At 34.2% G+C, this 20,814-nt stretch overlaps 4 protein-coding genes and 1 non-coding gene across 7 annotated transcripts; 2 read left to right on the top strand and 3 right to left on the bottom strand.

Annotated features, from left to right (window-relative positions):
- Positions 1-726: 726 nt before the first annotated feature.
- On the bottom strand, positions 727-3,950 carry LOC144453658 (cyclin-dependent kinase 2-interacting protein-like). 3 transcript variants are annotated; one of them, XM_078144988.1, is made up of 5 exons: positions 3,892-3,950; positions 3,282-3,453; positions 2,535-2,673; positions 1,635-1,764; positions 727-1,280 (listed from the first exon to the last, which is right to left on the bottom strand). In XM_078144988.1, the coding sequence occupies exons 1-5, from the start codon at positions 3,896-3,898 to the stop codon at positions 1,084-1,086; spliced, it is 645 nt and encodes a 214-aa protein (XP_078001114.1). In that variant the 5' UTR covers positions 3,899-3,950; the 3' UTR covers positions 727-1,083. The 3 variants fall into 3 exon arrangements, with proteins under 3 accessions (XP_078001114.1, XP_078001111.1, XP_078001112.1); XM_078144985.1 differs by having other exon boundaries at positions 3,794-3,944; XM_078144986.1 differs by having other exon boundaries at positions 3,806-3,944.
- Positions 3,951-4,001: 51 nt separating this feature from the next.
- Positions 4,002-8,855, top strand: LOC144443817 (ribokinase-like). Its single transcript, XM_078133377.1, has 8 exons — positions 4,002-4,066; positions 4,286-4,418; positions 5,240-5,303; positions 5,675-5,737; positions 6,176-6,346; positions 7,312-7,397; positions 7,965-8,153; positions 8,679-8,855. The coding sequence occupies exons 1-8, from the start codon at positions 4,002-4,004 to the stop codon at positions 8,853-8,855; spliced, it is 948 nt and encodes a 315-aa protein (XP_077989503.1).
- A 1,070-nt stretch (positions 8,856-9,925) lies between these two features.
- Positions 9,926-13,468, bottom strand: LOC144453587 (large ribosomal subunit protein bL33m-like). Its single transcript, XM_078144911.1, has 5 exons — positions 13,346-13,468; positions 12,289-12,369; positions 11,888-11,906; positions 10,944-11,050; positions 9,926-10,321 (listed from the first exon to the last, which is right to left on the bottom strand). The coding sequence occupies exons 2-5, from the start codon at positions 12,308-12,310 to the stop codon at positions 10,272-10,274; spliced, it is 198 nt and encodes a 65-aa protein (XP_078001037.1). The 5' UTR covers positions 12,311-12,369; positions 13,346-13,468; the 3' UTR covers positions 9,926-10,271.
- Positions 13,469-13,732: 264 nt separating this feature from the next.
- Positions 13,733-20,510, top strand: LOC144449173 (transmembrane emp24 domain-containing protein 10-like). The gene is made up of 5 exons (XM_078139677.1): positions 13,733-14,037; positions 14,622-14,742; positions 16,409-16,479; positions 16,900-17,026; positions 17,930-20,510. The coding sequence occupies exons 1-5, from the start codon at positions 13,861-13,863 to the stop codon at positions 18,049-18,051; spliced, it is 618 nt and encodes a 205-aa protein (XP_077995803.1). The 5' UTR covers positions 13,733-13,860; the 3' UTR covers positions 18,052-20,510.
- Positions 16,547-16,633, bottom strand: Trnastop-uca (transfer RNA opal suppressor (anticodon UCA)). The gene has a single exon. It is a non-coding gene; the product is annotated as a tRNA-Sec (tRNA).
- Positions 20,511-20,814: the final 304 nt, after the last annotated feature.

Here is a 20,814-nt window from a genome sequence, read left to right as displayed (position 1 = left end):
CGTTACCCCAAGTACGAGTAATGCATCATTATTACTATTAGTATTATAAAATATCTTTATTCAAGGTAAAACTCAGTAAACGTTACAAACAATGCAGAGCTTTGCAGAGTTGGCTTCTTTTCATTGAGGCCCTCATACATCAAATCGACAATCACACAAAAGTGGCAATATTGCTGATGTGAGACTTTTTTTGTTTGTAAGCAGACTGATATAACAGCAACCATGTGCCAAATTTGTAATTTGCAACAAATTGAAGTATAAATGTGCATAATTATGGCACTTTTTTGGTCTGACTACTAAATTTTGTAGGGATATACAAAATTACTTTAACAATGTATCAATATGTTGTATAAGTTGATTAGTTTATATTAGTACTGTTATTGGATTATATAAAAAACAATTTCTACTTTTAATACAAAAATCAAAATATTTCCTGGAAGTGAATCTAAACTTTTCGTTGACATTCTGTCAGCATCATCAGGGGTGTACTACAATGGGTTTTTTTTTATTTGCTTCCAAGAAATGTCTTGACTCTTTTTTACTAGAAATTTGTATTTGTAATTATGAACCTATTTATATTGGTTGGGATCTTGCAATGAATTAACAAAACACAACAAAAAGCATTTAGAAATATAAACGTGTACATTTAATAATCAAAAGTACATATAAAAATATCACATAATTGTAGTAGTCTAGTTTACTACATATCAAATTTATTTATCAGCTACGATTATTGACCATATAGCTTTACCATACCACATGATTTCCAGTTACTTCCAGAGAACATACTTGTAGAAGCATGGACATTTTGTATCACAATGCACAGGATGCTGAATATCCCATAATTCACTTTGATTTGTATGCTCGCTCTCAACAAAAGCAAATCACACCAGTGTGCAGAGTTTTGTGAAAACATTTTTGTCATCTTAAAAACAGAGAATTACCATTGATGAGTTTCTGAATATCAATTTTCATGGGTTTGGATATCAGTAATACCCCTAAACCACATCACCAATAAATGGCTTGTACTGGAATCTAAATACGATGACACTAATTAATATCACGTGTCATAGCAGTGTCTTGTCACCTATGTCCTGTCTCTACCAACATGCTTTCAAGCAGAGTTTTAGATTTGTCTTCGATATATGGTTGATGTAGCCATGTGGCAACATAAAACATTAATAAGTCTCTGTCCACGGTGTGAGCAATCTCCTGTAGAATTGTCTGCTTGACTGGAAGTTCTTTTTGGTACATTGACAATAGCTCACAAGATGCATCATCTGGAAATAAAAGTAAATGCTTATCAATCAATCAATCAATCAATGAATCAATCAATCAATCAATCAACAAGTCCATTTATACAGGGTCAGATGTGGAAAGGTGATGATCGCTCCTGGAACAACAAAATCAAAAACATAATAACAACACTAAATGAATGAAATAGAGGTAAACAAAGAAATTGGACCATATTCACTACATCAGATGTCAGATTGAGAGTCAAGGTGGATATTGCAAACAGAAAACTGACTGCCACTGTGATACTACACTTAAAGTATGTCACATCATTCCTCCGATACGTAATTGGGCACAAAAACATACATGTCATTTGTACAATAACAAGCAACTTGACTTACAAAATAATTTTGTCGGCCATGTTTGAAATAAAGGATCTTCACTCCATGAGCCATTATTCTGATGTAATTCTAGGTTACAGACACCTTTGAAATTGGTGCAAATTGTCTCCATCTTCTTGACCAGTTTGGCCTGTGGATGTCAAAAAAAGTAGTCACAATCTGAAATTTTGTTCTCAAGACTTACAATTATTTAAACCAGTTTATCCATTAGACCATCATTCCAGTATAAATTCAACTTTAATAATAGAAATACAAACTCACCCCCCCCCCCACTGTGTTTATTGATAACATTAGCTCATTCTTTATTCTTTTATTCATTTCTATCTTTTTGTATGTCCGATAATTGGCAGACGTCGTAGCAAACAACCATGTTGTGGAGTGTGCCACGGACAGGTCTCCTGACAATGGCGTGCGACATGGTACCTGTTTGGTGGTAGCCTGTGGTGTATGTGTGAGATCAGAGCATTGCTCTAGTGATCATATTTAGAAAAACAAAGAGTGAACAGAGATGCATGAAAAGTTTGGCCAGCCATAACATTATATGTAATATAAGTGTCAGGTTCATCGGCTGCTTTACGGCCTTACGGCAAAATCTAAAAAGAATTTTTTTCTCATTTCTCTATTCTGTCATCTTGAACCTGTGTGATGATGCAGATGTTATGTTTTGCCCAGAGAAATGTGACCCTTCATTTATAAGAAAGACTGCGAACATTATATCTTGTCTTGCATAATTTATGACTTTGGAAAACAAGAATGCATATAGACTTGAATGTTTTGCTGAATAATAGCAAACACTATTTTGCCTTCACTGATCATGACCACCAAAGTTTCCCAAAAAAGTTATGGTGTACTAGCAAATAGTGATTTTGTGTATGTGATACTAGTACATAAATATTTTACCAAAGAGTTGTACACTGTTTCCAACTGTGTACAGAATTCTTCCAACTCTACAGGCATTTTATGGCCTGCATCATCTGAACTATTTACATCTCTGCTTCCTGTGATGACATTGACTGTCTTCTCTGTGGATTCATTAGATCTGTTGAAATATGAAATATGCAAATTTTAGAAGTTTAAAATAATTTTGATAATATCAAGATGCTTCACCCTGGAGAGAACAGCCGCTTCAAAGAAGAAAACAGTTTGCAAAGTTATGGCATAACATTGAGTTGTCTGTGTTTGTGTTTGCTATAGGCCTGGGTGATAGCTGAAGAAATAATTGATATGATGGTATATTGAGTAGTGGTCAGTTACAACTTTCTATCTTTTTTTTGTGTGCTGGAAATTGCTCCCTTCAATTTTTTATGCAGAAGAATATACGAGACACAACCACAGATTTCTACAAATTCCATTCAGGCTTTAGACTGTTCAACGCTCCATATCATGTCACTGTGGACTATGTCAAAGCTTTACCTGTCAGTTCACAGTCTATCCAGGAGTCACAGGCCCTACAATGTGTGCATAGCACCTGTGGACTCCATGTGAGTATTCATCCCTGACTGTTCAAGTCATAACTCCAGTAGTTCCCAAAAAGTCATACTCATCTTGTAACTTCAAAATTTCAACTTTCCACAACATTCATATATCCATGCGTGTGATAATAATAAGTTCCTCATATTTGAATCCCTTGCTAGGATTTATACTTACTGTGCCTGTATCTTGCAGTTAGCAATTTTGGATACCACTCCAAAGCCTTGATCATTTAGTGTCTCCCATTTGTTGATATAATTATGCCAATCAGCACAGTGGTCTTTGATCTTTCTTGAACTACCAGTCAAAGCAGTGGGTTTAGGAGACTGTCTGCTGACTGAATCGCCACCTGGGAATGTATAAGAATATACGATGGTCGACCTGAAAGATTATTATTGTCACAGCAAAATGTTCACCTTTGATATGTTCGCCATCCTCCCCATCATCATCATCATCATCATCATCATCATCATCATCATCATCATCATCATCACCATCACCACCACCACCACCACCACCACCACCACCATCATCATCATCACCACCACCATCATCTCCCTGTCTTGAGCTACATAAGTACAGTATATGTAATGTAAAATTAAGTGTAGACAAGCTGCAGTCTAGCCATGCTAGTGCCTAGTGGTAGAGACTAGAGTTTATAAGTAAAATTAATGACGACTCTCACTCACTTGTGGTAGAACTTGTGGAGTGACGTTTCTTCTTAGGTGTTTTGTTAGTCTCTGCCATTCCTGATATACTCAATTACAAACAGCATTGACGAACGTACACAACATGTTTGTTTTGGCCGATGGATGCTGGAAGCTCTCCTTTCTCGATGAAGACCCTCGACCAGCTGACAATTTCCCATCATGCACTGGAGCAACCAGCTGATTCGAAATGGCAGCAGTCGACAAAGAGGTGTGCGTAGCCGTGGTGGGATCTTGTAACACTGATTTAGTAAGGTAGTTTGATAAATATGCGTTCTTTTGAGTTGAAATGCATTTATTTCAGTCATAGCCATTTGTTTATTGATCACCACAGAATGAAAATAATTCGGTTAATGTTCGACATGGATCTTGATCTGACGAACTCGACCTTCACTGCACTGGCAATGTTGTTGTAGCAGAGAACCAAAACACATGGCAGTTGTAATGTACAATGTTTTTGTTTTGTGTCGTCAGCTATGTGCCACGCCTACCCAAGCCCGGGGAAACGATCCATGGAACGAAATTCAGCGTTGGTTTTGGTGGCAAGGGGGCAAATCAATGTGTTATGGCGGCTAGACTTGGTGCTAAAGTAGCTATGGTGGCCAAGGTAGGTACGGTGTGATAAATAACAATACATTATCTGATTAAATAAATAGATAGTACATGACTTGACATGTATCAAATTAATATACATCATTTTGAAAATCGGTATTGTTATGGCGTATGTCACAGGAAGTAAATAATTGAAGTGTAAATTTCCTCTATTGGATATTAGTTATGATGGAAGTGAAAAGTGTTTTATTATGCTATGTACAGTCTATGTCAATTATTATCATATATTCAGGGATTTTATTTTTTAATTTTAATAATTAATTTTAATTAGTTTGGTGCAATAAGAAAACCAAAAATGTCTCTGTAACTCAGGGGTGGACAAAACAAAATATGGCTTAATAATTATTCAAACATGCTAAAAATCCGATGATGTATTTTTTTGTACATTGTTCAAAGTTTAGATAAGATGGAAAAAATAAAATTATGTGTTTCTGATAACATTGCCTCAGAGAGTAGGGTAGGTACATCAGGATTTTATTTTATTTTACTTTATTTTATATTTACCTTTTTAATTGTTTTTAGTTTTGATAAATATTGCTTCGACCCAAAAATAAACAAACTATCGGTCAGAATACCCCTTCTGTGATAGTTTGATGAAATATGTACATAAATGACTGGGGGAAAAAACAGACATAAATGGAGGTCAAGAAGACAAAGAATTTCTTAACTTTTTGTTTGGAATGATTAAAACATGTATAGGGTCGGTGGTTTTATACTAGGGTCAGTTGGATTATCGGAAACACACAATTTTATTTTATTTTGTCTAAGTATGTTCTTTTTTTTATGGTAGCCATCTTGACATATTTTCTCTTGTAGGTTGGAGATGATTCTTTTGGTCGTGACACAATCAAGAATTTTCAAACAAATAATGTCAACACAAGTAAGTTTTTCATTACAAAAGAGTCTTAATGTAATCATCAAAATAACGATAGTAATAATTGAGTAGATTGACAAATATTACATGAGATATGTGTCAAAGAGAGGATACTGGTACGTATATGTGAGAATAGGTCTTTTAGTCTAAAAGTCAGGACATATTGAAGAGCTATGATCAGGCAAAATATAAATTCTCTCAAGTTAGCATACTGTAACCTTTATTTTTCATGTGTATAGTTTAAAGAAATTGATAAGAGAATTAATGTGAACTCAAGGTCGTATGATGATTTTTAAGTTTTTGTGATAATCTGAGCCAGTCTGTACGATCATAAAGGTGCCAAGTACAGTTTGTTTTTGTATAAATTCTTTCGACAGACTATGTAGGTCTAACTACAGAAGCTGCTACTGGAGTTGCACCAATTGCAGTCAATGAAGAAGGTATGTGCTATATATTTTTAATCATAACAGGCACAGGCTGGAGGTGGCTGTAGGAATGACCCATGTCTGTCCATCACATTCAGTGGACAGCTCTATTTCTGACGTCCATGACTAAGTTTCAATTAAATCTAGCACAAATGTCAGACACTATAGTATTGAGATGAAAGTGCACTTTATTTCATAACCTTTGCCACCATGGCAGATACAATCATAAATTTTATGATTTTAACTGGAATTTCTATCATTTCTGTTCAAGTTTCACTAGATTAATTTTCAAAAATGTTAAATTCAACAAATTGGAAATTTTCAGTACATCATACCTCGTTTGATATGAAATCTTGTTAGTATGTAGGCCACACTGCACAAATTTAGAAGGTAACAAGGATTGTATTACTGCACACAAACCCTATAAACACTTATATTGTATTTGCGTTTCAGGACAGAATTCCATTGTCATTGTTCCTGGTGCGAACCTACTACTAACTATTGAAGAAGCTAAACATGCATTAGCACAGTTGACGGCCACTAAAGTTATGGTGTGTCAGTTAGAAATATCACCTGAAACAACTCTTGCAGCATTAAGGATTGCTAAAGACAATGGAAGTAAGTGTTAAAGTATGGTTGATAATAGGGTCGACTAGCTTTGTAGGATTATGAACTCGTATTGATCAGCAGAGGAAAGAGGAAAGTTTCATGGCTGAGAACAGAATAAAAAGATTAATTAAACTGTGTATATCAAAAGTCAGTGGTTAAAATCAACATTTTGATGTACAAAATATATGTACAAGAAAGATGTGTGTTATGAATCAAAATTGTTGTCAAAAGTGATGATAGTATGGATACAATGAATCATACCTGATGGTTACCTGTATCTATTGCACACTTTTATCTATATCAACATAATTGTAATCTGAGGGGCGGTACCAGTGACCAGCTCTAGGCCAGTGCTGGCAACCCCAGGCCCCATTTTGACCAAAAATCATTATCCCATTGTAGACCATTACAGGTTCTGAACCGATCAAATTTTAGACCAAAATACAGTTCCCTTGGGAGGCAACATTTTGGGGCAAATAATGGCACAGTTATGATTTCAAATCAAATCATTTGGTAAAGGAAATGGATCACATTTTAGACCAAGCAAAATTGAAAGTAATGTAGAGTAGACCCCATTTTAAACTCTTCAGCTAAAAAAAAGACCCCATTCTAGACCAAAGGGCTAGAAAACACACCCAAAGAAAAGCACATATACGTAGACAAACTTAATAAGGGGAGTAGCTCCCAGGCATATAATGAGGTTTGAGGGGAAAAACTGTAACCATGGAAAGAAGCTGTCACCAGAGGGCAGCATCATCATAGGATTGACAAGACTACTATCAAGTCTGTATTGTTTTTCATTCAGCAAAGTCAGATATGATGTACTTGTAGATATTTGATTATGCGCCCGTTCGTTGATCATGATGTATACTATTTTGAATGTCTTTCGTATTGCCATTGACTCTGGAGTTTCTATTGTTATACCTATCATATACTAAAACATTGAGCAATGCTATACTTGTTTTACATTACAGTCACAGCAATATTAAATCCAGCCCCAGCTATGCCAGAATTAGATCCAGAGATGTACAAACTAACAGATATATTCTGTCCAAATGAAACAGAGGTAGGTGGTAAATTGGAGGTTAAATTGTGGTGTGCACTTCATTTCAATCAAGTATCAATTTAGTGATGAAAAGAAATACATATTTCTTAAATAATGTGTGCCATTAGACAAAACCATCAACCAGAGCGATTTATACAACAAGGACAATATTGCATGTGGTAGCCACAAACTAGGTAGTGATGTCATAAGGACCTTCAAAATGAATTGTTGCCAAGGTGGTTTTGTTTTAAACCCTTCCTATGATAAGTTCATTTCACTTTAGAATTCTCTAATAATAAAACTTATTTAAATAATTTTGCTTCATTTATTTTGAAAATGAAAAATAGAGAGGAATTTTCCTTAATGAACTGAAACATTTGTGAACATTGTTTGCTCTTTGGGCCTGTGGCCTTGCTGTTCTGAAATAAACTGATTGAGTGATAGTGATGTCACTCCCAATTCATCGTTTCTTTGTTCCAGCACCTTTTTGACTATGCCCTACCTTCCCAAAGATCAAAGTAGTTGGAAGTGACCTGTTTTTTTATGTTGAATTGAGTCTTTGTTATCAATAACTTTCTTGATTTGTAGGCAGAATTGCTGACTGGTCTTCCAGTCACCACAGTGGAAGAGGCTGAGAAAGCTGGACATGTGCTATTGGACAGAGGATGCAAGAAAGTTATTATCACAATGGGAGGTCAGGGGTCAATTGTGGTTACAGCAGAAAACCGGAAAGCGTTGCATGTACCAACAAAGAAGGTTACTCCAGTGGATACAACGGTATGTCCATTATTGTCACTAGTATTTCAGTACCTTAAAAAGATGAGAAATCACTCTGTCATACTATGGCAAACCATGTTAGTGTGTAAAACTGGATAGGTAAAATATTTAGGAGTTCCTCAGGTTTCCCCTCCTCTCCCACCTACCCTGCACATAAATCCATAGGAGGCCTAGTCTGTAACATAGGCCATGGTGGGGCACCCTCACACATTGGCCAACCACTTTCTCTAGCAGGTTGTTAAGGTGGAGTGAGACAGAGTATTTAAAGTCAACCAGGAAATCATACATCTGACTGTTCTTGTGTTATTTCACAGACGACTTGTTTTGGTACTTATTATAGGAACAGTATGGTATACTACTAGTTAAGCAATAAAGTTTCCATTTGCAACTTGAGGGTTGATACCATGACGTTTTGAGCTAGTGGGGAATGAAAGATGGTGATAAAGGGCCAAACATTATACATTTTATGAGAGTCAACCCTGATCAGTGACAAAAACAATCCTTTTTTTGTCTTTTTACCCATAGGGTGCTGGCGATTCCTTTGTTGGTTCCTTGGCATATTACCTGGCATACCATTCTGAGATGGCATTTGATGAGGCCGTACGTCGCGCAGGACAAATTGCATCCGTCAGTGTCCTCGGGGCAGGCACACAGAAAAGCTATCCTTGGAAGAAAGACCTGCCTTCAGAATTGTTCCAATAATGACATCAAAAGATAATGAATTCTTCAGGGTATATATGTCGATTTTTGTACGAGATCAAGTGATTCTAACTGTGGCTGTCACATCACTGTGATGATTGAAAGGGGGGGGGGGGGTGTTGGTTGGTTTTGAGGATGGGGATAGAGGAGAATTTTATATTACTTGAAATTTTTTTACGTGAAATATTATCCCTCAACTCAACCTTGATATTGATTTTGTGAAAAAATGGTTATACTTTGGACAAGGTGTGAAAAGCAGCTGTCTGGCTGAACTACACAGAAAGTTTGTCCAGAACTAAAGAATAATCCTATGTAATCCTTATGGCTCCACTGATAAGAGAACACTAATACAAGAACCTGGGATTGAATACTTGGCCTTTAATCACCTTGTGATGAATACCAGTACCAAGGATTAATGTCAAAAGTTTTAAATTGACTGTTTCATCCAGACAAAAACATTCACAAAGTAATCTAGGTTATTGATAATTGTCCAGGATTGAAAATATACCCAAAAAATGTCCATACATCTAAAGTTCTGACAACCCAAAGTTGCACTGTGAACAGTACGTTCACAGAGATTGTGAAATTGTCCAAGAAATGTGTTTATGTAATAGTGTACAGATAGGCAGATCTGTATTAATGCTCTGTATTTCATTGTGAAAAGTATGTTTTAATACAGGTTATGAAACAGTCTTATGAAAGTACTCCATATAATACTGCTCAGCAAGGCAGATCTGTAATGTAACAGAAAATTCTGAGGATGATATGGCCTCTGGATCTTTCAGTTGACTTTTCACCAAGGAGCTCTTCCTCCATACCTTCAACCGGATACTGGAATTGTACAATACCATGTAGACGACAGCTCAGGAAATTCCAATAAGTCCACAACACTATGATTTTCAAGTTTGGAGATTGATTTATAGTATGAACTACATTATGGATTTGGTGATTTTAACCTCAGAGAACAATCATGTAAATAAAATTCTGGGAATTAAAATAATGTAACAAAATATTAATCATACATCAACAATTATGATCAAGATAGAATAAATAAAATTTTATTAAACCTTGCATGTTTTATTCACTTGTTGAACAAAGTAACACATCGCACACATTTCATACATATTCTTGGTTGAAATCTTTGTCCTATTTCATCAAAAAGAATATTTCTCTTGCACATTGCTAAACATCACTTCATGGAACAAAGCTACATTGAGGAACAGTCACAGAATCTTGTAAAGTACATTTCCACCAAGACAACTTCGTTGGACTATTTTGGATCACCTAGATGATGAACACTTTTTGGTCATTCTGTGGATTAGATTGCAGTCTCACTAATTGGATTCTCACTACAGCATCCTAACACAAAAAAAACATCTTCAGTACAAAACGACCACCCAGTCAGCTGATTGGCACATATTACATCGACTTGATTTTCTTCTTTTCAATAAATATAACTGGTTTTCCCACTGCAATAAAAATCAATACACGATATTTACAGGTACATTTCTGATTTTAGGCCCTTTTTAGGCCTCTGACATCAGATCTGAATAAACGATAGTCTTATATTTCATTTGCAAAATGTCCTGAATAGTTTTATTAGTTTTTTTTTAATCAAATATTTCATATACGACAAAGACGAGTAAATTAAATATATCCAGTGTATAAAACTAACCTAACACTTTCAGACTATTGTGAATTACTAATAGCATAATAGTTACATTTGTCACAAACTAAATTATGAATGAGTGGGTTTCCTGAGAGAGATTGTGAGGAAATTTAACATTCCAAACACTACTACTGTTAGTCACATGAGACTTGTTACTCAACATTAATGTGATCAATGGCATTTTATGTAAACTCATAATTTGTTGATTACACTGTCATACTTAATTTCAAATTTTTGCAACATTATAAATATACCAACGTAAACTATTTAATGTAATATAAATTGACATGACTTCCAAATGAAAATGACATTATTTCAATGTGAATATAAAATTTCAATCTAGCAATTTCCATGAACAAAGTTTTGTATCCGTACTTTGAACAAACTCTTACCAGATGAAAACAAGCAACAAAGCAACTTACCCACTTTATCAAACTTTCTGAGAACAAGCTTATCTGCAAGTCTGTGTCGTATTGAATACACTCTTTGTCCTGTTCCAGCTGCACTGATTAACATGACAAGTATTTTCCTAGAATACACAAAACACATTAATTAATGTACAGTAGACAAATAAATTATGTCATAATCTACCACCACATTCAGCTGATTGGCAAATATTACATGACTTGACGTTTATGAGGTTCTTATGTGTCCTGTATAGTTTCATTGGTTGTTTTTAATCAAACTTGTGATTTTATGATGTGATGCACTTACCAATTTTTTATGTATATTTTTTTTTAACGGAATCATATTTGTAACACTTGCAATTTGTTATGTACAGACCCGTTGAGACATGTATTATGTGTAATGGTCTATAAACAGTAAATTATTATTATTATTATTATAATTGAACAAAAATGTTACTATACAAGATAATACTAAAAACTTAAAATATTTGTTGATGTTCCCAAGCTTAGACAGTAGTGAAACCATGGTCAAGTGCAGAATATTTGACTGCTGATATAAACTACAAGTAATCTATATTAGTTTTAGTCTGAAAAGAATACAGTTATCCAATGTTTTGAATTAATTTGATTTCACATAGTTTAAAAGTTCTGATCAGGTGCATTATCAACTTTTCGAGTCACAATGTGAACATACACTAAGGCCTGGAAGTTCTCATTTCATAAACTCAGCCACATGATGCACAGCAATTATTGGTACATCATTTCTGCTTCTGCCAATTAGTTACAAAATACTCCAAATGTAAAGAAATATTCTAGCTGACTGTTCACTTAAAAATCTCTTGAAAAGCTTTAAACCGCCATTCATTTGGGATTGGTATAGGTACAATAACTACAACCCAAAAGTTATTTCACTGGAGTTCCTCCCTTGATAATACATAACTCGAAATCAGAATACTTACTTGCTTTTGGCCTTTGCCACTGGTCAGCAAAACATGAAAACAAAAATATATAATGATCAACATTTATTTTATATAAGTTTTTAAAAGTGTTAAAGTTTTTGATCATTTATAATCTTGTCATTATTTGATTCCAAAGTAACTACCAAAAGAGTAACGTTGATGTATCATTATGACTGTTACAGTCCCCCCCCCCCCCCAATTACTATTCTGGACACAGCAGGATATGTAGACTTAACTATTAGCATTAAGTTTTATTATTCCTCAAATACTCCAAATCATTAGTAATACTAATAGTGAAATAGATAGATAGAATCAGTATCTATAATTCTCTGATAGAGATGAATATTTCTCCCCCCCCCCCCCCCCCCCCCATTTTGACAAGTCTGTACTTAAAAACTTACATCTCATGGAAGTTAAAAACATTTTAAGAAGTGAAGTCCTATGTTTATTAGATCGGCAACACTGGTAATATACTGGTGAATCTGTAAAAAAGAAGGAAAAAAAACTGCATTTAGACAGTCTTTTAATTAAGAACACAGCATATTGACAGCATATTTCATCCACATGTAACCATATAAGAATAATAACGACCAAGTAGCGAGAGTACACAGGCATGTTGTAGTTTAGTTCTGCTTGCAAGCGGGGCAAGTCAGGACTCAATTCTGACAATATCCTTTTCTTGTCTTGTCCCTTAGAAAGGGACATGGTCAGAATCAAGTCAGATCATTCCAACACTCCATCTGCCAGCAAGACTATGTTGTAGTCTGCTTGTACAATCTATTTTACTGAATACTACAGAGAATTTCATCGCCAATGTTATTGACTATACAATTTACAAATCTAATTTGTAATAATTAAATTTCCAATCCTAACTGATCCAATCTTGCAAGCTGATAGGCTTATCCCTTGTATGATATTACAACAGGCATATACTGTATAATTATATATATATATATATATATATATATATATATATATATATATATATATATATATATATATATATATATATATATATATATGTATATATATATATATATATATATATATATATATATATATACACACACACACATTATACACACACACCACACACATATGTATATAATACTTTAAATTATAAATTTTAATTTTTTCACAAATATAATCCGATTATTTCATATAATATTGCACATATATATATATTTTTTAAAGAACTAATATTGATACATTGAAACAAATTATCAGAGTTCTATTCAAATATTTAGTATTTTCTTGTCTTCTATGAAAGAGTTACCATGTCTTACCATGTCATTTGACATATTCACGTCTGTCACAATATAATCCAGTGCAGTGCATGCAGAGATCTCATCCAAGTTATTGAGATGAGATGTCCTGTTTGCATGTATGTATGTAATAATAGCTCTTTTAGATGTAAACTACATTTCGAGAATAAAATACTAGTAAAACCCTTCATACCTTAATTGACCTTGGATGACCACATAACTTGACTTAGCTGATGAGATCGAGCCGGAATTTGGATAGAAACAGAGTAGGCCAGATCACAACACAGTTTTCAGTTTTCAGATTACCGGAAGCGCTCTCGGCGTGAGCTTTTTATAACCCGGAAGTAATTTCCTAGGGTAATATTTGTATACATATTTTGGTTTATATCACGATTGACAAACCGATGAACATTCATATTATATTTAAAAATCATTTTCTATAAATATCAAGCCTAACACTTCATAGTTTTTGGGAAAAAATATGCAAACGTTTGTAAAATAAAGAAGGAGTAATGATATGCTAACAAACAGATTCATCCGATCATCATCCGAATATTGCCGAATTTTACCGAAGTCTGTCTGTGCCACGTCTTGTTACATTACGCACGGTCAAAGGCTAGATCCTGTACTATCTCTGTGTGTTTGGACTGCTTTAATGCTTCCAAAAACAAATTCATTTCGTTTTAGGTAACAGATAAGGTGTTCAGGATGAACATTTTGCAATTTTTAGTGGCCGTAGCACTTACATGTGTTAGCGTAAATGGCCTGTCGTTTTACCTCCCTGTCAACATGAGGAAATGCCTCAGAGAGGAGATCCACAAAGATGTCTTAGTTACCGGTGATTATGAACTTTCAGATGCTCCAGGACAAAAGACGTTACTACATGTAAGTAGCAGTTGCATCAAACGTATGTTTAGGTGTATAACTTTATCGATATAATGTAAATACTATTATTGTAACGTCTTGCTTGCCGAATATTAGAACAAGTACAGTGTTGCCACATGTGCACATATGGGGAAACCCTACGTTCACTTTCAAATTCTGACATATCTCATGTTCAACTATATCTTGAAGTTATCAGCAACCAAATGATAGCTTTCTGATGATTATTAGTTCATAGCAGAAACAATATACTTGACCAGTACACAAGTTGTTTTGCCAGGGTTGATATTCCAAATTTTAAACTTGGAAATGGCATACACCATTTTACATAAACTGAAAAATAATGTTATTAACATAAATAATAATAATAATAAATGTAATAAATTATTCTCGGTGAAGATCTATAAATACATATTACCTAGTACCTTTCAGGTCTAACAAATTGAGGTATTAAGAATGTGCACATTGAGAAAAATTTACAGAATAAAACACTGAATCAGAATTGTAAAAATTACCTTACAGGACTTCATTTATAATATGGTAACATATACTGCAGACTTACAGCTATATTTTCAACTTTCTTGCAGGTTGGAGACTCAAATGGGCATACACTATATACTAAAGAAGATGCTTCAAAAGGAAAGTTTGCCTTCACCACAGATGACTATGATATCTTTGATGTCTGTTTTCAAAGCAAAATGATTGCTGGTGAGTAAATCATCCTTTGCATGTCTTGCACAGACATACTTACAACATTAACCGTAGCTAAGGATGATGTGGAATATTCATCCAGTTTGGGTTTTAGCTTTCTGACATAATCTGAATAGATCCATTTGGTTTGGAAATTTAAAACAAGGGCGATAGACCTCTAGGACATCTTTACTTGCAAAATGTCAACAGTGAAAAGTGGACATGCATAAATGTAGACAAACTGTAATCCTACCAGGGCCAAGTATTTTTGCTGGTACTTGACCTGAAGAAGTCAGGGCCTTCTAATCCTAATCAGTTCAGTGTACACTTTAAATCATTAGCTACATCAGACATTTGCACATCCTTCCAAGGCAAAAATATTGACTTGCAGAATGTAAAAGAAAAACATTCTAGTATGACATAGCTGATATAATAGAGGCAGAAGGCAGAAACTCAACAAAGGGAATCCCAGAAAATTTCATACACTTTTTAACTCACTTTCTCCCAACTTGTACTTAGTTGTATACAAACAAATACCCCTGAGGGAGAAAGAGGAATAATGTACAGGATGTAATTTACTGGAATTATTTCCATGCAGAAAAACACAACCCCATCATTCTTAATTCTATAATTTACATGTAGCATCATGTTACTACATGTATATCAGCGTAGAATTGTGATATTTAAGTGCATTTTGTTTTATGTTCTCTCTGAAAAATAAAATTGAAAATGACCTAACAATGAAAAATAAAATTGAAAATGACGTAATAATGAAAAATAATATTGAAAATGGCTTAATAATGAATTGCGTATGATGAAATTTGTGTTGCATGTGAAAATATGCCCAGGGGGAAAAAGTTAAATCTGTATCATAAATTTAAACTAGTACAAAATCACTTTTAAGAAGGCAAAGATGTGATATTGATAGTTCATTCATTGACAAATTTTAAATTTGTGATATTTAAGTGCATCTTGATTTGTGCTTTCCTTGAAATACAATAGTGACCTTAACAATTAATTGAGCATGATGAAATTTGCGTTCCTTGTTATTGTCAGAAAAAATTGTAAATTGCATCTAAAAATTAGTCTGTAAGATACAACATTTGTGCCACGCTATTAGCCAGCATTCACTCTAGGATTGAGAAGCATGATAGGGCTGAACAACATGTCGTATCTTACAGTCTATCTAAAAATATGCTAAGAGGAAAAATTCACTTGAAAATGAATGAATTTGAATATGATGAAATATATGTTGCTTGTTATTCAGCAAAATTGTAAATTGCATGGAATAAGTATGGCCTGAGGAAAAATTGAATTGGTACTAAGTTCAAACTAGTACAAAATAACTTCTTTATATAAAAAAAAAGACAAGGATGTGATAGTGCATTCATTCATTCATTCAAATGACAAAGCTTATAAATCCTTGAATGTACCACTTTTGATATGGAAAACGCGGGAGAGAAATAATCACCACAGTCTTCTGAGAGCACACTTTAGGATTCTTATGACTCGGATTCTGGTAAAATGTGTAAAATTACAATTTTCAATATTTCTTTGTGTTTGTCACCTGTGTTAGACTGAAATGTGCAGCACTGAAGGATGTACTTATTATTAACACATTATGTTATCTACACACTAGTAGACAATAGGAATTGTTTATGTTAACCCCAAAATATCTTTACAGGTGGTAGGGGAGCTGACCGTGAGGTAACAATAAATATAAAGAAAGGTGTTGAGGCTAAAACATATGATGATGTAAGTATTGGTTTTGTATGTTCAATAAAATATGTCTGATATCCCAAAATACCTCCATAATGTGCATCGCCCAGAAGGCGGAATTGAACCGCTCCGACGCTAATCGGCTACAGGTTTGAAGCCTGCACCCCAGACCACTGAGGCTCATCCGGGCACCCAGGGGGAGACATGTGGCAACCTTATGTGGACATGAATTCTTTATCAAAATCTATGTACAGTGGCTCAAATCAAAATCTTATATATTTACTTACTATCACTTTCGCTTCCTGATTTTAGAAATTTCTGTCACTCAGACAGTCACGTGTAATTTAAAAAACAGAATCAAATTAAAAAATCATAATTTTAGCTTTTGCAATAGTGATTTTTTAGAGAATTACAGGTTTTGTTGAAATTTTGCATAAATTATGGTAATTTATTCAGATTGCCAAGGCAGAGAAGCTGAAGCCCATGGAAGTTGAGCTGAGGAGACTAGAAGATCTTTCTGAATCAATTGTTAATGATTTTGCATATATGAGAGCAAGGGAAGAAGAAATGAGAGACACAAATGGTAAGTAATATTTCTAAATTACATTTGGTGAAATCCTGCGGTCTTCACCACTCCATGCAGTGTCACTTCATGGACCTGCACAGTGCTGTAGCATGTATGACCTTTGCTCCCATAAATTGTGATATTATTATTTGTAAAAGAAACATATTTTCAATATACACACAAGTCATTTACATTGCAGATATATAAGATAGGAGTAACCCAATTTGAGAGGGATGCAACTCTGTTCCATGTAATTCTATTATATACCATTTAGATTTTTTTGTAGTCTAATTTTATCTCACTAACTAATTTAGAATTACTTTTAAACATTAACTACTAACAACATGATTATGATTACAGTACTGTATTTAAAAATAGCTTTCCCAAGGGGTGCATAGTATGTTTAATGTATTAGCAGACTTCAGAATATTTCATTATTTAGTGTGCATACATCAGAGATTTTCAAATTGTGAGTCCACGTCAGTTTTGTTTTAAACGATTTCTGAAAAATGACTGTAGGGTCTAGCTTACTGAGATCCAACGTTTCATGACTTTTTTTGTATAGATTTTATCATTATGTATCCAGTATGTGAATTAAAATGAACCACATTTGGGATGATTGCTTTGTATATTATTCCACATATTTGACATATGGTGTGTGAGAGAACAATACCTGGTGTCTTTCTCTCAAATTGCCCTGTGAATTGTAATCATAGATTATAAATACTGAGCATTGTCACCAACATCTGTGTTGAATGAATTAACATGAGATAACATATTGTAATATTAAAGCCATGATGGGAGTAGTCTTATTTGCAAAGGTACATGTACCATATTCATCCTTTCTCACATTCCTAATTTTGTATTTTTGTGTTCAAATTTTCATTGATTGTTTAATATGATATAATTTTTAATTTTCAGAATCAACCAATTCAAGAGTACTATATTTCAGCATTTTCTCCATGGGATGCCTTCTGAGTTTAGCAACATGGCAAGTTTTCTATTTGAGAAGATACTTCAAGTCCAAGAAACTTATTGAATAGATTTTGTACTAGTTAATTACACCCCCACCCCGTTTTTGATTTAATACCTGTTATGCCCCCCCCCCCCCCCCCCCCCCACCTTACTAGTTACTGATTTGAAAAGGGTCAGCTGGGCAACTCGTTAGAGTTGCAGGTCACAATAATAAATAAAATACTACTACTACTACTATCCATTTATAATAGTGACATGCAACTCTATATGAGTGCCATGCTGAGCTAAAAATACATGACATTGCATTCATTTGGTACAGTATCACAAAGGTGGGGGTATGTTGTATCTGGTATATCACACCAGTATCAGAGATGACTTTTTTGAAACTGTTCATTCAATACTATAAAGCTGATAAGCTTTTGAGTCAATTTTAGGTGAAATTTATTTCAAAACCATTCTAGTTCTGTGTCCAGTTTTGATGGGTATGTGCAAACATATGGATTCAGTAATAAAGAGATTATTATTCATGTGGTTTTTTCTCCATCGACTATTGATATCAGAACTGGCAACATAGTGTTAGAAAGTATAACACAAGGATACACGTGGTTGTGTAGATTTACAGATCTCATTCATGTGTTTATTAACCAGTGAAACCTACATGTAGTATGGATCTCTACATACCCATATTTTGATTTTGATCCATGGACAAGAATAATTATAGTGACATTACAAGTGTCGTGTTTCTTCAGACCTGTGAAAGGGGTCCTCAGGCTGATACCATAATTTATCTTGGCAAGTAAGATGTCAAAAAAAAAATGCTCCCCCATAAATTTGTTTTGTCATATATTTGAATTTTTGTCATAAATGATGAAGGTGTGATGTGATGATTATTTTAAGGGTCGTCTGTGTTGCAGTCAGTTCTCGGTACCGGCAATAGCTTTCTACCTCATGTTAGAGGCAGTCAAAATAGAACAAGGTCTATTAATTCTCACATGCGCATATAGTAATATATGTAAAAACACATTCAGCATAAGTGTATGTTTCAACCAAGAAATTGACTGATTGTTATTTTCACAATATGTCTAGATGGTAGAATCCTATTTCAGGTTCCGAGAATGTAGCATTTGTGTTGTAATTTGTATTTTTCCTATCTTTCTCTCTGGTGACTGCAGTGCACACAGTACCCCTTATCAGCCTTACTTAGCCTAGATTACTCTTTATCAGCAAACTGGCTAGACATTTGATGAATTAGTTTTTACCTATGTTTATTATCTAATCAATCTGTTGGTGTGTTTTTGGGTATCTAGTGGGGTACCGGGTTTGGGAAACATTATGTCACTCTTGTAATCTATCTTTTAAAAAAAAAAGGCCAAAATTTGTAATTTCAAGATAATTAGTCAACTTAACTAGGTCTTTTCACTTCATTGCTCAATGCAGATCTGAGAGTTTTCAATTTTTTGATCAAAAAGAACACGGTTCAATTTATTTATGTGAGAGACACAGCATTTTATAGTTTTGAGAAAACTATTAAATACTATGCATTTTTACAACCTTTTGTCTAGAAAAATTGAAATCTTTTCTTTGTGAATGTAAAAAAGTGTTTACTGCCAAAGAAACGCCCCTCAGCATGCATGATTTTCATTTGGTTGCATTGTAATGCCTTCTTAGTACAAGAAGTTTTAGACCCGACCCAACGTCCTCTTTGTTCTATTATGCGATTTTTTTCAGAGTATTTTATCTCGCAATTACTGAAATATTTGTAGTGAAACTGAAGACAGAAATTTTTGTGTCTACTTTGAGTTGTACATTTTCTGCTGATGAATTCAATGCAAAGTTGACAGGAAAAGTTTGAGATGTAATGTATACAATAAGCTTGTTTTATATAAAATGACAAGGAGATACAAATGTACTTTTGATTTTGTCATCAAAAACTTCATTTGTTGTTGTTGTTGTCATTTTGTGTAATCCAAATAGTAAAGAAGTATTTTTACACTTGCTTTCATATCGCCTGGCTACTCATGCAGAGACATTTGAATACTAGTACTAGTAGAGAAGGTTCAGGAAGTGCGCCCTCGCTCGAAGCCAATTTGACCCACTACAGACACAGCAATTTCTTGTGACCCGCCACCCTTTTCTTACTGTGTGGTGACTCTCAAGGAAACCTAGATTTTATCCTTTTGACTCACAATAACAAAAACTGTTGTCTTGACATTGGCGGGCACTCTGAATCACCAGGGTTTCAGTTGATAATGACTTTACCTTTATCACAGCTTCAGTGCTTGACTGTCTTACGCTATTTTATATACAAGTTTTACTGATTCAATCATTTGATAAAAACGCTTGCATTTCCAAATCACAAATTAATAAATAATCTAGTAATAGATCTTGTATCAAATGATTATTTTACACATTTAGTTATCAAAAAATTGATTTTTTTGCCCCAATTGATTGCTGCTACATACCAGTATCACCTTTGGATGTAAATGCTCAGAATGAAAAAAAAGTGATAAATAAAACGCATATTTTCGAAAAGGAATAGTGAGTGTATGTATTCTCTTTTTGTTGTGTGGAGATGTCTTTTACATAGGGAAACTACTCTGAAGGTGACAAATCGGAAAACGTTTGGGATGGGGTGGGGGGTGGGATGAAGTTTATTGTGAGGAGACAATGATAACGGATGTTATTCTATCATTGTATCAAACATGTTACCTGAATAGTCCTGTCAGTCAAGTTTTTATCATTTAAAAATGATCTCATCCCATCTTTATAAGTGTGTCTGTCTTGATAAGTGATGAAGGTCCAGAACTCGTTGGCTTGCAAAGAGTATGTAC

Source organism: Glandiceps talaboti, chromosome 2 (assembly GCF_964340395.1).
Source record: "Glandiceps talaboti chromosome 2, keGlaTala1.1, whole genome shotgun sequence".
NCBI classification, from domain to species: Eukaryota; Metazoa; Hemichordata; class Enteropneusta; family Spengelidae; genus Glandiceps; species Glandiceps talaboti.
This window is presented reverse-complemented; position numbering and strand designations above follow the sequence as displayed.

What these genes read in the sequence shown, in the direction of transcription:
- LOC144453658 (XM_078144985.1), bottom strand. Translation starts at nt 3,851, where the DNA reads ATGGCAGAGACTAACAAAACACCTAAGAAGAAACGTCACTCCACAAGT. An exon ending in AAACAGTGTACAACTCTTTG is followed by an intron (nt 1,765 to 2,534) that starts GTAAAATATTTA and finishes TGACATCCACAG; the next exon opens with GCCAAACTGGTCAAGAAGAT. An exon ending in ATGGCCGACAAAATTATTTT is followed by an intron (nt 1,281 to 1,634) that starts GTAAGTCAAGTT and finishes TTTTATTTCCAG; the next exon opens with ATGATGCATCTTGTGAGCTA.
- LOC144443817 (XM_078133377.1), top strand. Translation starts at nt 4,002, where the DNA reads ATGGCAGCAGTCGACAAAGAGGTGTGCGTAGCCGTGGTGGGATCTTGT. An exon ending in AACAAATAATGTCAACACAA is followed by an intron (nt 5,304 to 5,674) that starts GTAAGTTTTTCA and finishes TTCTTTCGACAG; the next exon opens with ACTATGTAGGTCTAACTACA. An exon ending in AATTGCAGTCAATGAAGAAG is followed by an intron (nt 5,738 to 6,175) that starts GTATGTGCTATA and finishes TTTGCGTTTCAG; the next exon opens with GACAGAATTCCATTGTCATT.
- LOC144453587 (XM_078144911.1), bottom strand. Translation starts at nt 12,310, where the DNA reads ATGTTTTTAACTTCCATGAGAT. An exon ending in CAGAAAGTTTGATAAAGTGG is followed by an intron (nt 10,322 to 10,943) that starts GTAAGTTGCTTT and finishes TTTTTATTGCAG; the next exon opens with TGGGAAAACCAGTTATATTT.
- LOC144449173 (XM_078139677.1), top strand. Translation starts at nt 13,861, where the DNA reads ATGAACATTTTGCAATTTTTAGTGGCCGTAGCACTTACATGTGTTAGC. An exon ending in TCAAAGCAAAATGATTGCTG is followed by an intron (nt 14,743 to 16,408) that starts GTGAGTAAATCA and finishes ATATCTTTACAG; the next exon opens with GTGGTAGGGGAGCTGACCGT. An exon ending in AGAAATGAGAGACACAAATG is followed by an intron (nt 17,027 to 17,929) that starts GTAAGTAATATT and finishes TTTAATTTTCAG; the next exon opens with AATCAACCAATTCAAGAGTA.